This window comes from Neolamprologus multifasciatus, chromosome 3 (genome assembly GCF_963576455.1).
Source record: "Neolamprologus multifasciatus chromosome 3, fNeoMul1.2, whole genome shotgun sequence".
Classification (NCBI taxonomy): Eukaryota; Metazoa; Chordata; class Actinopteri; order Cichliformes; family Cichlidae; genus Neolamprologus; species Neolamprologus multifasciatus.
In genome coordinates this window covers 30,124,324-30,144,800 of record NC_140441.1, presented here as the reverse complement: position 1 = coordinate 30,144,800, position 20,477 = coordinate 30,124,324, and the positions used below count along the sequence as shown (strand labels likewise).

The 20,477-nt window shown below is 37.1% G+C and overlaps 2 protein-coding genes across 10 annotated transcripts in view; both read right to left on the bottom strand.

Moving 5' to 3' along the window:
• Positions 1-1,036: 1,036 nt before the first annotated feature.
• On the bottom strand, positions 1,037-3,396 carry LOC146522502 (uncharacterized). The gene has a single exon (XM_085144579.1). The coding sequence runs from the start codon at positions 3,360-3,362 to the stop codon at positions 2,571-2,573; it is 792 nt and encodes a 263-aa protein (XP_085000705.1). The 5' UTR covers positions 3,363-3,396; the 3' UTR covers positions 1,037-2,570.
• Positions 3,397-4,716: 1,320 nt separating this feature from the next.
• Positions 4,717-20,477, bottom strand: part of LOC146522501 (adhesion G protein-coupled receptor F4-like) — a 36,960-nt gene continuing 21,199 nt past the window's right edge. For 4 of the 9 annotated variants that reach the window (XM_085144497.1, XM_085144522.1, XM_085144517.1 and 1 more), the window contains 18 exons: positions 20,442-20,471; positions 18,035-18,190; positions 17,771-17,938; positions 16,712-16,741; positions 16,365-16,382; positions 13,890-14,260; positions 13,734-13,786; positions 12,078-12,199; positions 11,769-11,981; positions 10,010-10,213; positions 9,722-9,853; positions 9,410-9,603; positions 7,686-7,862; positions 6,228-7,601; positions 6,091-6,132; positions 5,487-5,537; positions 5,301-5,367; positions 4,717-4,995 (listed from right to left, as the gene is read on the bottom strand). In XM_085144497.1, coding sequence (XP_085000623.1) covers positions 4,937-4,995; positions 5,301-5,367; positions 5,487-5,537; positions 6,091-6,132; positions 6,228-7,601; positions 7,686-7,862; positions 9,410-9,603; positions 9,722-9,853; positions 10,010-10,213; positions 11,769-11,981; positions 12,078-12,199; positions 13,734-13,786; positions 13,890-14,260; positions 16,365-16,382; positions 16,712-16,741; positions 17,771-17,938; positions 18,035-18,190; positions 20,442-20,471 — 3,461 coding nt within the window. In that variant the 3' untranslated portion in view covers positions 4,717-4,936. The remainder of the gene's footprint in view (positions 4,996-5,300; positions 5,368-5,486; positions 5,538-6,090; positions 6,133-6,227; positions 7,602-7,685; positions 7,863-9,409; positions 9,604-9,721; positions 9,854-10,009; positions 10,214-11,768; positions 11,982-12,077; positions 12,200-13,733; positions 13,787-13,889; positions 14,261-16,364; positions 16,383-16,711; positions 16,742-17,770; positions 17,939-18,034; positions 18,191-20,441; positions 20,472-20,477) is intronic. The other 5 variants (XM_085144523.1, XM_085144525.1, XM_085144506.1 and 2 more) reach the window with 4 other exon arrangements.

Below are 20,477 nucleotides of genomic sequence, written 5' to 3'. Positions count from 1 at the left end.
TGGGCATCCCTGCCTGGTGCCCCTCAGGAGACGGAAGCTGGAGGATGTTTGGTCATTTGTTTTGACACAAGCTGTTGGGGAATTGTATAATATTTTTAACCAGTTAATGAAAGAGGATCCAAAACCAAATCTGTGTAAAGTTGCAAATAGAAATTTCCAGTTAACTCTGTCAAACGCCTTTTCTGCATCTAAAGAAAATATTGTAGTTTCAAGGTTTTTACTGTATGAGTAGTATATCAAATTAAGTAATCTACGTGTATTTGTTGATGAGTGCCTACCTTTTATGAAACCAGTTTGGTCAGGATGAATTAAGAGGGGGGTTATTTTCTCTAATCTCTTTGAGAGAGCTTTGCAGATTATTTTAAGGTCTACATTTATAAGGGATATTGGACGATAGCTTGAGGGATATACAGGGTCTTTGCCTGGTTTTAGCAGGAGATTAATGTTTGCAGAATTCATATTTGATGGAAGTCTGCCCTTTTCTTTGATTTCCAACAACGTTCTGTAGAAAACTGGTGCTAGAATCGTCCAGAATTCTTTGTAGAATTCTGCAGGAAAGCCGTCTGGACCTGGAGCCTTATTATTGGGCATACTTATCAGGGCTTCCTGGAGTTCACCTGATGTCAGTGGCGAATCCAGTGCCATTGCTTGAGTGTCTAATAATTTTGGAAGAGTTATGTTCTCTAAAAACTGATCAATTTCCTTTTTAGATGGGTTTATTTGTGGTGAATGCAATCTTTTATAGAAATCCCTGAAAATGTTGTTTATTTGTTTCGGGTCATATACTGTGTTCCCAGATGAATCTTGAACAGCACATATAGTTGTTTTTTATTTATTTATTTTTAGCTGGTTTGCTAGAAATTGACCGGATTTATTACCATGTTCATAATTTTGTAAGCGTAGTCTTTTGTTTTTTTTATCAATTATCTCATTTAATTCTAGGTTTTTTTTGCGTATTTTGTTCAATGTTTCCTGATCTTGGTGGGATGCGTAGGCTTCTTCTAGTGATTTAATGTTTTTTTCTCATTCCTGAATATTTTTGTTTTCTTCTTTCTTTTTATGTGATGAGAAAGAAATTATTTTACCTCTCATCACAGCTTTCCCTGCTTCCCATAGAACAGAAGCTGATGTTCCGGGAGTGTCATTATAGTCTAAATATGAAGTCCACTCTTTTTTAAAATATTTAATAAAGTCTTCATCTTTAAGTAGTGATGTATTAAATCTCCAGTTTTTACTTGGCGTAGTATTATTCTTGTGTATTAGTGTTAAAGATACAGGAGCATGATCGCTGACAGCTATAGGGTGATTCTCAGTGTCTGAAATGTCACTCAGCCAGTGAGCTGCTGACCAAAAAATAATCCAGACAAGAGAAGGAGTGATGGACATGTGAGAAAAAAGTATATTCCTTACTGGTGGGGTGAAGGGAATGCCATGCATCGCAAAGACCAAAGTCGCTCATATACTGTTTGATTATATTTGTGGATTGCCAATTACGCTGAGTTCCTGCTGTATTGAGCCTATCCATTTCTTCATTTAGTCCAAGCTTGAGGTCACTTCCAAGAACAAGTGTGCCATCTAAGTGTTCAGAAAGTGCACTGAAAAAACCGTGAAAGAATGAGGGATCATCAACATTTGGACCATATACACTTACAATACATAGCTTTTTATCACGTATAGGTCGTTTAATGATTAAGAATCTGCCCTCTGGATCTATAACTGTATCGAGTACTGTGAAATTAATATTTTTATGTATTAAAATTGCTACTCTCCTTTGTCTAGAATTATAACAAGCTGAGAACACATTGGGAAACTCAGGTGTTTTATGTTCATTCAAACCTCTAAGAGGTCTGGGTCTCTTGTAAAAGGACAACATCTGCCTGTAGTTTTTTGAGTTGGTTAAATATTTTTAACCTGTTTTCTCTGGAGCCAGCTCCATTTACATTCCTTGTAACAAACCTTAGTGCACCCATAGATGTCTGTGTATAACTAGGGGTGTATGCTGTGTGTGTCGCTTAGACAGGTGGAGAGAATACATCAATTGTTCATAAATAAACAGAAGGAGAGAGAGAAAAAATGTGTGGCAAGATGCTCCCTGAATCTGACTGTGTGTGCATATTTAGTAATATGACTAGGTTTGGCTTAAGTGTGTGTATCCTATACGACTGTGTGCGCTGTCTGACTGATGTAAATGTGCTGCCGTTGAGCGCATGACTGTGCATGATCGTGCAGTGCGTATGTGTCGAAATAAGGGATGTTGTTTGTGGATGAGTGTGGAAGCAGGTGATCGAAGCAGTGAAAGAAATAAAGAAAGAAACCAAGGACAAGGGTGAGCAGCATAAAAACAAGGGGGGGGGGGGGGGGGGGGGGAGGAAAAAACGAGAAGGAAAAAAACAAACAAAACAAAAACCGGAAACATTCCAATCAAACCATTGACGGAGAGTGACTGTGTTAATTCTGCTATCATATCACACTTAAGATGCGATTTGATACCGGTAAGTTAAACAGATGTTAATGCAAGTTAGTGTGAGTGGATAGGGAAAGGGTGTAGCAGATTCTTATCTGGTGTGAAGTTAATACAGCCACGGAGTGATGTTGGGGTCGCAGTGGAGCTGTCCGTCCACGTACAGCTGGTCCAAAGCGATGACAGTGCGGGAGCCCTTCTGGATGAAGCCGCATCGGATTGGGAAGAGGACCCTGCGTCGTTCCAGGATCTCTTTGGGGAACTGGTCATTCACGCTAAAGTCCGTTCCTTTTAATTTCCTGCCGCGGCTTTTCACATGTTCCTTTTGTTTGAAGTGGCCGAATTTGGCCACAATAGGACGTGGTCTTCCGGTCGCAGCCCGCATGGGGCCGAGGCAATGTACCCTATCAAAGACGATCTTCACCGTGTCCTCCGGCAGCTTCAGGTGGGTTTTGATGAAGCTTTTTACTGTAGTCTCCACGTCCTCTCCAGCGGCTTCTGGAATACCAGAAAATACCAGATTATCACGCATGCTACGAGCTTGTAGATCAATAACTGTTTCTTTTTTTCTTTTTTTTTTTTCTCTATTTAGCTGAGTAACATTGTCTGTGAGACATTTCACCGACTCCCTTAGCGTGGCATTTTCAACAGCAAGCGTTGCCACCTGCTGCTGGCTGAACTCCAGGGATTCTCGCAAGGATTTAAATTCCCGGTGAAGAATCTCCACCAAGAACAGCCTTGCATCAAAACTGGACAATCGTTGGTCGATTGACTCCAGTATGTCGACAATATCTTTGCCGGCTGGCGATGTTGTGCTGGGGGAATCTGCCGGGCGAAGTCTTTTCGACGATGGCGTCTCAGATTTGGCCGGGGAAGCTGCACTCTGGGCCTTCTTCATCATCCTGGAAGCACTGATCAATGTAATCTTGGAGAGCCTCTAAACTCTCCCCGTTGTTCTCCAGGGTGTTGGAGATGATTTAGACAAATGTTGTTAGTTATAAGACAATTGATAAATATATTTGGTAATACTTACAACATGAGTCGCTTACCTTGTCCGTCACTTACCTCCTCCCCGTGCCACCTAGTGACAGCACGCAGAACCCACTATGCCTATGTCATAACTAGGTCATAACTTCTTACCTGAAGTTCAGTTCACCTGACACTCGGACCGGCAGCCGCCTCAGGTCTCTCCTCCTCCCCTTTCCCTCATCCACCTGCTGGCCTCCACCACTTGCTAATGTTACTGAATCTGTGGAAGCTCCGCGATAGCCATCACATGAAGTAACGAATAACAACCCCATCTAAATATCAGTAACGAATAACGCGTTCCTGACTTTGGCATAATAACTAGTTACCGTGCTCGTTACCACAATAATAACATAGTTACTGTAACGCGTTAGTCCCAACACTGGACACAAGGTTAGGTTTTTAAAATATTTTAATCATAATTCTGAATGTTACAAATTCAGGACATAATTAGTTATAGAAAGCAAATTGTAGTTGTATGCATTATTAAACAGGATCAAAATTAAGGCATGGCAAAATTATGCAAGAATTTACGACAATAAGTGCACAAAAAAAGCATATTTAGTTTATTTTGAGTAGCCAGAAGAGAGTGACTATAACATGAAAGTGCTAGTTAGTATAACTATTTTGTGGTCAGGAAAGAAAAAAGTATGGGTAAAAGTAAGATGTATGAGAAATTATTAAGAAATTATTATTATACAGCATAAAATATACAGAAAAAAAAATACCAGCGATTGGTAAGAATTAATGATATTATTAAAGCTAAATTAATTATTTTCATGAGATTAATTTTGGGATCATGCACTATAATACATTCAGATGGAATTAAAACCGCAAGATTTAGAGACAGATTTCCTTCTACAACTAAGTGGTAGCCAAGCTTATAAAGTGATTAACACCAAAACTTTCTTTAACAAAGGTTGTTTGGTATTTAAAATTAGTTTATAATGAATACATGTAGAAAATGTTAAATATTTTTTTAGCAACCAAGATTCGCTGATGCACTGATGTTGCAAGTGCAATGTTTAACTCATGTTTGCATCAGAAATCAAATCTGCTCACTCTTTAGAATAAGTAAACTTAACACTTTTCTTCTAAAACAGTTTAAACATACATTCATAATGTATTAGTAACTACAAATATGTACTCTTTGACATGTGATAATCATACATTCAAATCAAAATCAAAGATGAATAAAAAATTTAAAACGTTATAATTATGATTCCAACATTTATCACACCATTCAAAAAATAGTGTAGCATTCACATATGTTTTTCTTTATTTGTTTGTTTGTTTGTTTTTTAAATCAAGCCAGATTCTTCTAGGATTCAATATTATGTAAGATATAAATAAAACCATCACAGTTTAATTTATTGCAAATAGGGAAAAAGGTGAGAGGGGGGCTGACTTCTTGTTGGTTATCTGAATAACCACAGATTTCTGCATAGATTATGTGTTGCTAGCTGAATGCACATCACTGGATGCACTGGAGGTCATGTTGTAGCCATCTAAAAAAAACCAAACAAACAAAAAAAAGCAGAACAATAATAGAACAGTTATTCTGTGTTGTGTGAATTAAAAAAAAATACAACAGTAGGAACAGTACTACACCAGGAAGCTGTAGTTTCGGTGGCAGTTAAAATACTTGTATGAATAAAAATGACATTTTGTATGTGTTGATGCGCCACCCATCTAATTGTTATTTTCCCAGTTGGACTGCCTGATCAAAGTACAAGCACACCTAAAAACACACAGCTTTCACTTAATTTTTATATGGAACCTTAATTGATTAATTTCCTTGATGGTTCTTTACCTCTTCCACGTCTCCAGTTCCTTAGAAATCGAAGTCCACTTGATGTTGAGTTTCCAGCACTTGTGCTCTAAAAAAACAAAATAAAAATAAATCATACAATATTAACAAGAAGCAAATTAGCTGTGATTCATAAGAAAGGAAAAAAACAAGGAACATGAATCCCATGACTAGGAAACCTGTTCTTACCCCTGTCCCACTTCTGGAGGGTTGTGACCATGATGCTATTGCTGACCGCACCTGATAAATGAAATGTCAAATGTTAGATTACTAAAATGGAAGTCACATAAATTTGTTGTTAAAATTTAATTTATTCATGTGGCCAAGCCAAACACTACAAGCAAACCATCTTGTATTTTTGCACTTCTGTGAAGGTGTTCATTGTGCTGTTTTGTGTGCTTGTGTGGAATGCGACCACATACACATAACTGTTAGTTATTGAAGTGTGGGCCTGTCTCCTGTGTACTACTTTCATCCTCAAGTCTGAGTAGTCATTTGAATGGACTTACAGAGAAACTAAGAAATCTCAAGAAATGTAAAGGCGGAAGTTTGACTTGACAAAGGACGATTTTAGTGTAATATTATTACAATTTAGTCTTTTGTCAGTTAAGATCAGGAGACAATTACTACATTTCTTTCCAGTACACACTTGGTTGTTAAACCAAATTGATATCATTTACCTTTAATTTTTAAGTAATTCAGGAATAATCATATATTCATTCGTAAACATCATTCATATATAAATTATTATTTTTCCTTGAAATGACCTGCACTAAAATTGAGCTGTACGTACCTTACCGTCCAGCAGTGTTCCAAATACCAAAATAAAGAAACCCTTTTTAAAAACAGAGTAACATGAGTTATCAAGGATTCAGTGATTAAAGATGCTACTATCATGGTATACAGATAGAGAAAAAAATGAATTTGTACCTGTAGCGAATTGAAGAATGCAAATGCAATATGGATTCCTTCATTTGTTGGATTAGCCAGAATTCCAGCTCCCAAACCCCAAGTTATGCCAAAAAATGGTGTGAGCACAGCCAAGCTCTTGGCAATAACCACTAAGACGTGCTTTTCCTCTGCTTGTGCAGCAGTTGTTCCAACCCTTCTCCTTATGATTTTGTACAAAACCACAACCAGGATAATGAGGTTTATCACCACTATTAAAAGTGCAGGAATCACAAATGCCAGCAGAGCTTTGGACTTATCCCAGTTGAGCCAGCATATGGTATTTTCTCGAATGTATCCGTTGTCAGGTGCAGTTGCAGCTATAGTTACTGTTGCAATGATGAGAGGAGCGCCGTAGCCTAGAAAAAATCCAATGGCCAGCATAGATGCTTTAGACAAACCCCCACCAAAAACATTAGTTGTACGGTAGAGCAGCAGCATAGCTGAGGCCAGCATCCAGAAGAACAGGGCTAGGTAGAAAAAATGGATAAAAAAGGTAGCTGCAGTGCATGCTGGGGGGTTTTTAACTTCTGCATCTGAAATGGCCGCTCCAATTATAAACCAAATGTTTGCAATCAGGAGGGAAACGGCGATGTTAACAATGGCAACATGACGCAAGTAAGAGGTTTCATTCTTTCTTATTTTTCTCCAAATGAGGCCTTCAATGATGAGACATATGACCAAGGATCCCATTGAAATGCCAACTCCAATGTAGGTTATAATGTCCAAATAGAGTTTCTTCGGACTGTTCGGTGACATGAGGATGGAGAATGAGGTCAGGTGGTTGCAGTTGCAGGTGACAGTTTCTGTTTCATTTATGTTTAACACTAACTTGCAGCCCTTGCTGTCCCATCCTCCCAGACCATCAAAGAGGCTGAAGTTCCAGAAGACACATTCAGGGTTTCCCAGTGTATCATTTAAAATATCATATGTGAAAGAGATATTATTGATTTGGCCACTAGACTGAACAAGTACAACCCTGCCGTTTATGGACTTGAGCGATGAATTGGCCTCATCTCTTGCAGGTAGTACATTATCTAACGAGTTAAATACTATCATAGTGATTGTTTTGTTATCTCCTTTAGACTCTGGTATTTGTATTGTCACTGAAGAATTAAATTCAGCATTGAAAGTGTCTGTGAATGTAGTTCTATTTAACTGAATAAAGCCTGTCATAATGTCAAAAGTTGCATTGACAAGTTGAGATGTTATTTTTTCAAGGGAGTCCAAAAATAATGAGCTAACACTTTTAACATCAGTGTTGTTTGAGATGCTTTTGGTGTCATTGTTATTCAGAAAGTTCCATGTTTGCTTTGTTCCATTGATGGTGAGAACCCCTGCTGTTATCAAGACATTCTATAGTAAAGAGAAAAGAATGATATTAGATTAAAAACATTAACTGTTCAGAATGTGAAAACGTCTGCAATTTAATCAACATACCTTCATTGAATCTCTGCTAATTGAGATATCGAGGGATGAAGACTTGTTGGCGACATTGATGAGTATTCTCACTATAGCTTTAATGTTGGGAGGAGATGTAATCACTTCTTCAGTAAAATTGACAGTGACGTTCTTGAGCTGTTCCAAAAATACTGGCAATGTAGTGGCAGTCAAGAACTGTGAGATTTGAACAGAGGAAAGAACAATGTTACATGGTAACTCTGCTTAATAATTTTATGTATTCTACTTATTTTACTTTCTTCTAGTTTTACTGCCGGTTTAAGCACAAGTGATGCACTTGCTTTAAAATCACATATGAGGCTTCTGATGCATTTTTCTCATTCCCTTTTTAAGGAGAACACTGGACCACACATACAGGACCACTGTGCATCAACAGTACAGATATTCATTCATTACATACAGCCAATATACTGATATATAATTATTATTACACATAATTATTTGCTAGTCTTGGTACCAGGGAATCAGTCTGCCAGGGCCTCTGCTCCCATTTGACGTGCGACACCCATTGCAGCTGACCCCTATGGCACCTCCTACAGGACTGTGGGCCTACAGGAGGATGGGCCCATGTCCATTTTGCAGGCTGTGTCTGGCCAGGCCCTGTGGACTAAGGCTCAGCCACCAGATATTTGCCCTTGGGCACCCTCCCTAGGCCTGGCTCCGGGGCAGGACCCCAGTAACCCTATCCCGGGCAGGGTGAACTTCTCTGGTTAGGTTGCTGCCCCTGCGATCCGGCCCCATATAAGCGGAAGAAGATGGATGGATGGACATAATTATTTGTTAATAATTATAATAAAAAGCTAAGACAAGACCTAGAGATTGGTGACAGAAGTTATATTTACAGCTTGCTTCCATGAAGCTCCTTATGAACTGTTCTTTAACTAATCTGGAGGCCTTATAAAGTTTGAAGGTAGTGATTTACTCTGCCAAAGATTAATGACCTCTGCACATCCAGTGACCATATGATTTTACTATTTTGTGGCTGAGTTTCTACTGTACCCTGTCTCTTCCACAAAGTGAGAAAGATCAAAGAATTGACTGTGGACTTTAGGAGGACCATGAAACCACCACAACATAAATACCTCAGAGAGAACACTGACAATAAAGTGGAGTGGGTTAAAAACACAACTGCACTTTACAGGAAGGGCCAGAGTTTTCTCTATTTTCTGAGGCAGATGAGGTCTTTTAACATCTGTTGGATAATACTCTATGAATCTGTTGTGGGCAGTGCTTTCCTCTGTGATGTTGCATGCTGTACCCATTTTAGGTGGTGTTGGGGAGTAGGATGTTATCTAAGATAAGTTCACAACAGGACAATACCTCCCACCAACTCCATCACAGTTGCCAAATTAGGGTTTGGCTCAGACCATTATTACATCTGACCTCTGTATATTTTATACACACACACACACACACACACACACACACACACTTAATGATGTGCATACATTATTATAGTTGTACATATATTTATTCTTATAATTCTCATATTCCTATTCTTGTAATTCTCTTGTTTCTTGCATTTTGCACAAGACTGTTGCTTGAAGCTTGCACACAAGAATTTCACTTGCATGTGCTGTACCAGTGTACCAGTATATTGTGATGTGACAATAAAAGTAATTTGATTTGACTTGCATTGTGTTGCCTTAATTGAATCAATGATTCATTATCTGTTGTTGGAAACAACCAGATTGCTAGGTTACCTGGGACTGGTCAAGCAGCTCCTGAACTGGCAACAGGATGCAGTTGTTTTCAACATCCTCAAATTTCCTATTTTCCTTACACACTGCAGTTATTTTTCCCACCTTATTTGGTCCCACTAATTTTGGATAACAGGGCACTGCAGCTTTGTAACCTAGATCTCCTTGGCCAAATGTGTCATTTATACAGTAAGCACCTATGCAGAGAGAGAACAAATACATCATCAGTTTTAATATGTATTTTTCATTTTGTATGTATGAATGCATGTCCATGATCATACTTGTGAATATCTGAATGTATTAAGTAATACTCACTCTGTGAGGATAACTGTAGTGTTATTGCATTTGTAATTGAAGATTCGTTTTTTAACCGACAGTTGACTGTCTTTTCCCCTTGTTGACAACCTTGAGGTGTAGGATAATTATAGGTAATCGAAGTACCAGTGCCTAAACAACAACAATAAAGGTAAGTTAAAAATATCCTAGAGAGTAGAACAATAGCAAGACCGAAAAGTTACAAAATAATATTAATTGCATTAAACATGCTTTTGTGAAAAATGCTGTGATGATTGATTGATTTTTGTGTTTTTGTGTCAGGCTTACCTGCTATAGGAAAGTCCGGAAACTCAACCTGATACCCACCACTCACACTGCACTCCAGATTCACACTTCCTCCGGAACATTGCACATACTGTCTGATTGGTGAGACTGTGATTGTGGGTTTTGTTTTCAGACTGAATGATGTTGCAGATTTCTGACGAAAAAATGCTTTGTCATTTGTGCGCATCAGCCTACATTCATAAACTCCTGTAATTAAAAGTGAAATTTTCAAATTAAACCAACAAAAGAGGTATAAAATATTTGTAATAACAACAATAACATTTTTGGAATACTCCTGGTTTTCCGCCCTCATACACTGAAACTTTACTTTTTAGCAATCCAAGGCTAAAACAACAATGTCTATAAAATATTAATCCGTTAACTAAAGGATAGTTTGCAAGTTCCCTCTCAAATTGGTTAGTCACCTCCAGTTACAATATTTCTCCATTTCTTTGCCACATTTCTCCAAATATTTTTAAACTTCTTAGCTCTGAACATGCATTTTAAAAATAGCTCATACATTCAGTAAGACACTGGTTAAGCTGCTAATACAATACCTAACATTTTGTTAACTAAGCCGCTAGTTCCTTTGACATTGTGTTAACTGGGGTGGTCAAGTTTTAGATACTAACTGATACTACACAGTTTTAGAATGGCACTCTAAAAGTGAGTTCCTTATCTTATCTAACCCTAATTTTTCTGGGAATAACCAACTGCGATTGTGTAAAAATATAGCTTAAATGCTTAAAAGCAGAACATATTTCATTCTGTATTGAAATGAAAGGACTCTATACAATGTATTGTGAGGAAAAAAAACCTGGACTGCACAGAACTAAAAAGAAGAATATCAGCTCATTAATAATAAAATAGTACAGTAAAAGAACGAATACTCTGTTTGGCCACAAATTGTCATAAACTGCACACCCGTTATAATGTGCTTGCAAACCCAAGAGGGGAAACTGTTTGTCTGCCCCCAACCAATGGCGGTACTCTTTTGCATCACTAAACTATTATTTGAGAAGTGAGCCATAGAAACTGGGAAAAACTGTATATCAGAATATTAGTGTACCTATAAAGGTCACGTCCCTTTGTTTAGATGCTATTGTGGTCCTTAAATCACTGGTTAAAATGCATATACTGCTCACATGAAGTGTAACAGCTCAGCAAAGGAAAACATTTTTTAGCTTTTGTACTATGTTACTTTTGTTTGATCTGTGTTGTGGATTTTTTTGGGTGACATGAATACCTATACACTATATATCTATCTGCACTGGACATATATACTGTATACAGAGTCTTCCGCACCAGACATTTTGCTCTCATCAGAGTTTATTGTGGTGGTTCAGTAACATGGCAGAATTCTTCTGCACTGTATTTAAATGGTATATATATATTAGCTTTTCTGTGAGAGACTTAGGCCCAACCATTGGATACCTCTTCAATACATAAAATAATTGTAGTGGTATATTTACTACACTAAGACAGGCTGCACTATAATTATTTTGGGGTGAAACTTTCTCTGCAATCTGTTCTTTTCAAAAGCAGGTCAGACTGATTGATGCACTGACAATGCTTGTGTTGCACTGTAAGATGAATTTTACCCAGCCAATCAGAATTTTGCTGTTGCTCTTGCCTGAGTACTAAGAGAAAACTGTGATGCAGAACTTACATTTTAATTTTATTAAAACTAAAATATTAATATTAAAATTAAACAAATTATATTAAAATGTATTCCTATTAAATGCACAAACCCATTTCTTACCATTGTCAAAGCTAATAAACCTTGACACGGTTAAGGTTCCATCCTTAATTGAAATTCTGTGTTCTTCATCTTCAGATATGAGCACCGTATTACGTCTCCACTCTGCTGCTGAGACATTGCCAAAATTGAGATTCCCTGGTGGAGGGCCACATGTGACAGTCACTGTTTGCTCATAAAATCCATCATTTGGCGAAAATGTCAGGGGACCCGAGGCTTAAAGGACAAAAATGTCGCACAATTATTAAACAACTATCTGGACCAATAGATATTCACAACATTTGAAAGCATAAATGTAAAAGACTACCTTACCCTCAAATATTACAGGATATAATTTTGCCAGGTTGTTAGATATTTTTAAATTTAATGTCTGAAAGTCTGTTGTATTAGAAAGGGGAGCACTGACTTGATATTGGGCAATGGTACTTCCACTCCTGCAACAGAGAACAAAATTCCTTTAAAAATTTAACCACAAAAGTGTTGCCAACTGTTATGTTCTCACATATGATGTATTTTTTCACTCACACAGCCCAAACAAGTCTCATGCCAAATTAAAACAAACATCAAATCCCCTTAGTTATGACAAAAAATAATTAATTTGCAGTAAATTAATCAAATTCATTTTTTTTCTCTACTGAGTAAAGACTGAATGTCAGACTATTTCCAGATTATATGTTTTTAGAATGAGTAGTAGACACAGTTTTACTGTATATTGAGTTTTCCCTCAGTCACTTTCAGAGATGGACAGTAACGCGTAACACGTTACTGTAATCCGATTACTTTTTTCAAGTAACGAGTAAAGTAAGGGATTACTATTGCAAAAACGGTAATTAGATTACCGTTACTTTCCGTAGGAACGCTGCGTTACTGCGTTACTAAAACCGTGATTTTCTTGCGAGAATGTCTCATGACAGTGACGTAAGCGAGTGTGATGTTCGTGACAACAGCTGTGTGCAGATCAACAATGGATCATATATCGAGTGCGGGAGAGAGTATGAGCGTGCAGCGTTTAAAGCGTGGAAGTACTGACCTTATTTTGAGTTTGATTCCGTAAAAAGTGACAAAAACATTAGTGTCCGCTGTGCGTGGGAAGAAAAAAAACCCCTAAACTTCCAAGCAAGCACCGAGTAGCTACGTCGTAATGAGAAACTCACAGAGAAACTGCGGTATCCTTCCACTGACCGCTGCGGCACACCTGCACCAGGATAAACCTCCGCCTACTCTACTCCTGCTTTACAGGTGAAAATAGAGCAAAAGGACCGCTAGTCTTTGACTTTATTTATTTTCTGCTGTGTTTTACTTGCATCTGAAAGAGTGAGTGTAAACACAATATATATATATATATATATATATCTCATCCTAAGTCTTAATAACTATAGAGTAGCTGGGGCTCACTTTCTCCCCCTCTTTTAATCAACTTCCCTACTAACTAAGCTCTCGCTTTTGCTGCCAGGATTTTAAACCTGGGCTTGAATGGAGTCGGGCCCATTCTCATTTGCCTATTTCAAGCCTGGACCGATATTTAGTTTTGATTAAGTTCACTGTGCAGAAAACTCACATTTGTGTGTGGAGCCACACATGGTTAAGATGGATAGGGTGACTTTACTCATAATGGAGGAAGTTATCTCAGGGTGCATTTGGAATAAAAATGGCAGTTTCTAAGGCCCCAGGTATGTAAAGCTTGTTCTACTTCTTTACTCTTTTGTGTACTTCTTTCTTCAATTCAATTCAATTCATTCAGTGCCTTCAACACACCAGCTGTTCTTGGAGGTTGGTAACTAATCTCATAGGGTGGGGATGATGATATTCCCCCCATAACACTTTTGCATAACGTTTTTGCAAAGTCCGTTATTGTGAACGGACTTTGCAAAAACAAGTGGAATGTTTCAATAACCATACCATAAAAGGAGTGAAGAAAAAACCTTGTTAGGAATAGTGTAGTTGATAAAGAAAGACATTGTGAGTTACCGGAATTTAATTAATTTTGCTTGTATTCCTTGCTTCAGTCCTTCTTCTCTGATCTGTTTGAGACAGTGGCAAAAAACAGGGAATAAATATTCCATATAGCTAGTAGAATGAGAAAAAGAGAAAACTAAATAACAAAGAAAAAAGGCAAAGACTTACGGTGTTGCTAACAATTTTGTGAAAGTCATTGGTTTGTTGAGTGTATTCTTCCTTGAATTCAACATCCATAGTTATTTCAAATGTCTGTGTCATTGGTGTAGTTGTTGTTGATGTTGGTGTTGTCGTCGATGTTGGTGTTGTCGTCGATGTTGTGTTTGTTGTTGGTGTTGTTGATGTTGGTGTTGTTGTTGACGTTGGTGTTGATGTTGTTGTTGATGTTGGTGTTGTCGTCGATGTTGTGTTTGTTGTTGGTGTTGTTGTTGATGTTGTTGATGTTGGTGTTGTTGTTGACGTTGGTGTTGATGTTGTTGTTGATGTTGGTGTTGTTGTTGATGTTGTTGATGTAGGTGTTGTTGTTGATGGTGTTGTGACTGTAAAAAAAGAGAAAAAAAAGCAGCAGTTCAGGTTTCTAGCATACTTTTAAAAATGTATATTTTTTCTTTTCCCATGCAGCTAGAGAATCTAACGTACATGCTGCAACACTACATATTATATCTTAAACCCAAGTGTTTGCTTTAAGGACATGAAACAGAACACTTAAAATCTTTTCAATCAACATATGAGCAGACATGTTGACACACATATTTATTGACAGTTGAAGTGATTTGGTCTAATATTAACACTGTGTGAGCTTTGACACAAAAGCACTTTAAATTGATACAGTCCTGATCAAAATTTTAAGACTACTTTAAAAATGGCAAAAAAAACCCATATTTTGCATGGTTGGGTCTTCACAATGTTCTTTAACGTGCAACAAGAAGAAATGGAAATAAGACAATTCATTTTTTGAGCATGCAATTTATTGAAAACAATGCTTACACTGAAACAGGCTGTTTAACAGCTGATCAAAAGAACAAAAATCAGAGTTCCAAACATGATCTCAGTAATGAGTAGCTCCACTGTTATTGTCAATCACTTCAAAAAATTATTGCAGGATCCTTGATGCAAGCATTTCCAGGAGGTGAGTGGAAACATTTCTCCAAGTGGTGAAGACAGCCGCACAAAGGACATCTACTGTGTGGAATTGTTGTCCATCTTTTAAACTTCCCTTGCCATCCATGCCCAAAGGTTCTCAATTGGATCTAGATCAGGGGATCACGTAGGATGGTCCAAAAAAGACTGATGTTATTCTCCGGAAAGAAGTCCCTTGCCCTTGTGTACTGTAGCGTTGTCCTGTTGAAAATCCCAGTCGTTACCACACAGACGAGGGCCTCAGTCATCAGGGATGCTCTCTGCAACATCTGGACATAGCCAGGGGCTGTTTGACACCCCTGCAACTCCTGAGGCTCCATTGTTCCACTGAAGAAAAAGAGCACCCCAGACTATTATGGTGCCACCACCACTGTGGTGCATAGAAAACATCTGAAGTAGCATCTGCTTGCCAATAAAGTTATAACTATCAGGACCATCAGGGATTTTTTCTCATCAGAGAATAAAATTTTCTTCCACCTTTCAATGTCCAGTGTTTGGTCCTCTCTTGCAAAGTCCAAACAGTGAGTTCTGTGGCGTTCCAGGACACAAGGCCTTTGAAGATGTTTTTTTTATATTTGAAGACCTTCAGTCTCAGATGCCGTCTGATGGTTATGGGTTTGCAGTTGCAGTAACGGCCTTAATTTGGGTCGCGGATCGTCCAGTGTCTTGAGGGACAGCCAATTGGATCCTGTGGCTCACTGCAGGAGAAATTGTTTGTTTCTTCCACTCGACTTTTTTGTTCCATAACCCTCAGAATCATTTAAGAAATTCCAAATGACTGTCCCACCTCAGCAGCGATGGTGCACTGCCAGAGACCCTGCTTATAGTGTTTAGCAACCCGAGCATGTTGAAAAAGGGAAACATTTTTTGCCTTTCCCATCAGAACTTAATGACAGTGTGACTACCTGACAGAAAATGACAGTGAATCCACATTTTTGCAAAGGCATTTTAACGGCAAGTGGTCCTAAACTTTTCTTAAGTTGTAAAACAGCCTGTTTCAGTTTAAGCGTTGTTTTCAATAAATTCATGTTCAAAAAATGTTTTGTGTCACTCCCGTTTCTTCTTGTTGCGTGTTGAAGCTCTATCTGAAATCTTGTTAAGATCCAAACATGCAAAATATGATTTTTTTGAGATTTTTCAAGGGGTCCTAAACTTTTGATTGGGACTGTACATGAATATATAAAAAATTAACAGAGAACTGATTAACAAAATCAAATAAAATGCAAGTCATGATCAGGCGCTCACAAAAACATTTATACTTTACATTTCATACATCATACCATATGTTGTAGTAGGTATTGTTGTTATTGGTGTTGTGACTGTGAAAGCAGTTCAGATTTCAGCATACTTTTCTTATATTTCAAACTTCTCTTTTCTAAATGCAGCCATATAAATAGCTGTGTTGATACAACAAAAGTGATTCATGTTTTAGATTTTACAGTGCAAGTGATAATCTGGAGCTCACATACATTCATTCTTCACCTTACATTTCAAACGCCATACCATTTGTTGTTGTAGTTTCTGGTGTTGATGGTGTTATGGCCATAAAACAAGAAAAAAGCAGCAGTTTAGATTTCAGCATACTTTTTTGTGTTGTAGATTAATATTTTTAAATGCAGCCACAGAATCTAATTTAAATTATCCTTGCAATGTACATATTATGTCTTTATATCAAGTGTTTGCTTTAAGGACAGGAGTGCTGTGCTTACATATCATCACCATATAAGCCTTGGTGAAATTGTTGAAAGACTTTAGGTTAGTAAATACAGTGACTACAAATTTTTTAATGATATTTACTGCAAAACAATACTTTAAAGAAGGAACAAGGAAAGCAAGAATTGTTCACATACCTGGAGTTGTTGTTGGACATGGAGAAATATCTGTGGAGGAAATTCAGGGTTTGAAAATGTTTATTTTCTAGTATATGACAAAAATGATTAACAGCAAAGAAGACAAAAAAAACACAATCAAGAAAAGAGACAAAAAAAAAAACAAATACAAGAACACACCGTTATTTTTAACAACAGAAAGTTTACACTGAAGTTTAATAGATGATTCTAAGTAACCGTAGCTATATATTGATGAACACCTGCTGGTCAGATACATTCATTAAGATCTTTGGTGAAAGCACTTTTCTGTAGCAACAGCGAGAAGATTTCAGTGCTTACTTGTGATTGGTTTACAAAACTCTCCATTAGAAGGATATCATCAAATTTTATGTGAAGAATAACATGAAGATGTAATGAAGGGATTTTAGAGTTTAGACTGGGCAGGTAGGGATAGATATAGATAGAATGATGTGGTGTGGCTTGACATTGGAAGATTTTATGTAAACAATATGACTGGATCTGTAGATCAGTATTGGTGTACTGGTATTGTAATTGCAATATACAAGTCTATTTAAGAAATTGGATGCATTCCACTTTGCAATAAGTGAAATTCACCACGGACCATAATGGACCTTTTGTGCATTTCCACAAAAGGTATTTAAGGTATTTATTTAAACAGCAACACTGCTCTTACCATCTTAATTCCCATAGAAGCAGTAATAGTTTATTAACAGCAGCATACTTGCAAATTTTAAGTAAGCTCAACAAATATAAGCAAACACAAATTTTGTCTGTGCAGTTTGGATCATAGGGTATCTTGCTATTGCAAATGTACCGTTTCTCTATTTTCTATGGAGAGTAAACAGGAACCTTAACATGCAATAAACAATATAGAGAAAAACATAAGATAGAGAGGACTGGAGAGAAGAAGTTGAAGCTGAAGTTTTTTTTTTTTTGCCATACTGTAAAAAGAGTTTAAAAAACAAACCAGTATAATAATTATTTTTGGTTGGTTTGCAATAGTGGGGGTGTCTGTGCTGCAGAGCAAAGAGTTAGAAACTGGCCGTTACAGAGGCTTACTTGCGATTGGTTCACAGAACTCTCCACCAGGAGGAAGCCCTTTGATGCATTCACAGGTTTGGGAGGTGACATTACTGCATGCACCGTAAAGGCCACACTTGTCACATGACCAGGCAAAATGGTCCTCACATTGACACTCCAGTCCTCCAGTGGAGTTTGGATAGCACCCTGATAAAGAAGTTTAAGACAATCACCAAACACAGCTCATAAATCATGCACCAGAGTATGAACACATTTAAATGTGACTGAGCACAAAATTCTTACATGTGGTGAAGTTCAAGTCTTCTACGATTAAAGACCCAGTGATTGTTTGGGGGAAAGTCACATTTCTCATATAGCCTCTGAATAGATCAATGAAATTTGGGGGCAGACTGGATATTGGGAAGAGCAAGTTCAAGTCTATATTAAACTCCACTGGCTCTGTAGAGGAGACAAGAAGAAAATCATCACAAAACTCTTTCACAATTAGGAGAAACAACATTTACATAGATTGTTTATGAACAAACATCGCATTTATCTAACATGTTTCTATTTCTTTTGAGACGTACAGGACCAGAAGAAGTACAGAAGTGAAGGGCCACACTTCTTAAATTTTTAATTCAGATTTTTTTCAGTTCCATTGTGACAGGTGTAAAAAAACAAAACAAAAGAGCACCTAGCTATGCAGTCCACCTTTTTCAAACATTTATGAAAGGATGGATCATTCTAAAGAGCCCACTAACTCAATAACTACTGAGGTCCAAACCTCCTCTGGCATGAGCTTAAAGACATGAGTGTCCTTGGCTGGGCAGCTGCAGCTGATCCAATCGAACATAAATTAGTTAATTTTAAAAAACAACATTGATTTTGATGCAAATGTTTATTATAATGATGAATAATATTCTAAATGTTATTCAAGAAGAAATGCAATAGTATTTGCATATTGCATTTAAATAGTAGAAGCATTTATATAAATCTTGTTGAAAATGTAAATTATTTAAAAACATTAACTCATCGGTTTCAATTGACCTAGTAAACCTAGTCAGATTACTAAAGAAAGTATAACCCTTATTCACAAAATGGTTTTTCGAAATGCTCATTTTTCAATAACAAGTGGATTGCTTTTGAGTGATGGAAGTTATCATATTCTTGTTTTTTGGATTATACATAATTCAGATGTCAAGTGTTCATTTAATGTGAGTGAACCACCTTAAAAATGAGTCAGCCTAAGAACACAAGAAAGAATTATGGCATTGAAGACTGATCAAATAAATGAAATTTAGGATGATGTATCCATATTGATGACCCACGTCAAGCATACAATGTATAATTAGGAAATGCTGGTTGAAATTTAAACTATTTTTTAAAATAGTGAGAATGTCAGAGTATTGAATATTAAAAAGTCTTGAAGATATCAAAAAATCTTTTGTAAGAATAAGTACAAAGTGGACAGCTCAGATTTACTTGCTTAATAATAATAATAATAATAATAATAATAATATAGTCCTGCTGCAGTTGATTTAAGAACTTGGTGCAGCAGCTCTACACCAAGTAGAGCTTGGTGAGTAATTTCCAAAATCCTCACTATTTTGCTAAGAGAGAGACTCTACCGACACACTAAAATAATAAGCTTATTTCTGCTAATATCCACAATCTAATTTGTTCAGTCACTACACAGAGTTCATGACAACAACTCATGGTTAAAACCTGGATCGAATGCTTTAAGGAACGAATGCTTTGACCACATCAGGTAGCAATTCCTAAAAAAACGTCAACTCTACAAGAACATCGGAGTTGATCCAGATCCACTTAAAATGATGGGCGCAGCTGAAAACAAAAGACAGAGAAGATATGAAGGGGACAGAACACAGAATAGTTTTAGTGTTCGGCCATAGATACTCAGGGATAGCAGAATGGTAAACTGAATATGTAATGGCGACAGCCAAAACAGCTTTGAATTTTTTGTTCTATAACCCTCAGGATCATTTAAGAAATTTCAAATGACTGTCTTACTACGGCCCACCCCAGCAGCGATGGTGCGCTGTGAGAGATCCTGCTTATGCAGTTAAACAACCCGACTACATTAAAAAAAGAAACCTTTTTTGTCTTTGGCCATCGGAATTACAGTGTGACTACCTGACAGAAAATGACAATGAATCCAGCAGTAAAACAGCCTGTTTCAGTTTTTTTCAATAAATTGCATGCTCCAAAAATGATTTATCTCATTCCTATAAAGGAGTTTGAGTCTCCGGAGGGAAAATCCTGGGGTTCGAGTCCCCAGGCCTGTGTTTTTGTTTCTGTCCAGCGACCGCGCACTGTTTGTGTCCAGGCTTTATTACAACATTACAGATTATGTCTTTAATATCAAGTGTTTGCTTTAAGGACAGGAAGCAGAACACAACAAGTGCTGTGGTTATATAGTATCACTATATAAGCTTCGGTGATAAAAGGTAGTTCTATTTATATTTGACTATATAAATTATTAATAATTAGTGTTAATTAATTTATAATAATTTATAATTATAAGTAATTATTTATAATAAATAATTTGTGTTAATTAATTATTAACACAAATGACATTGTTGAAAGACTTTAGGTTAGTAAATACAGTGACTACAATTTTTTTTAATGATATTTACTGCAAAACAATACTTTAAAGAAGGAACAAGGAAAGCAAGAATTGTTCACATACCAGGAGTTGTTGTTGGACATGGAGAAATGTCTGTGG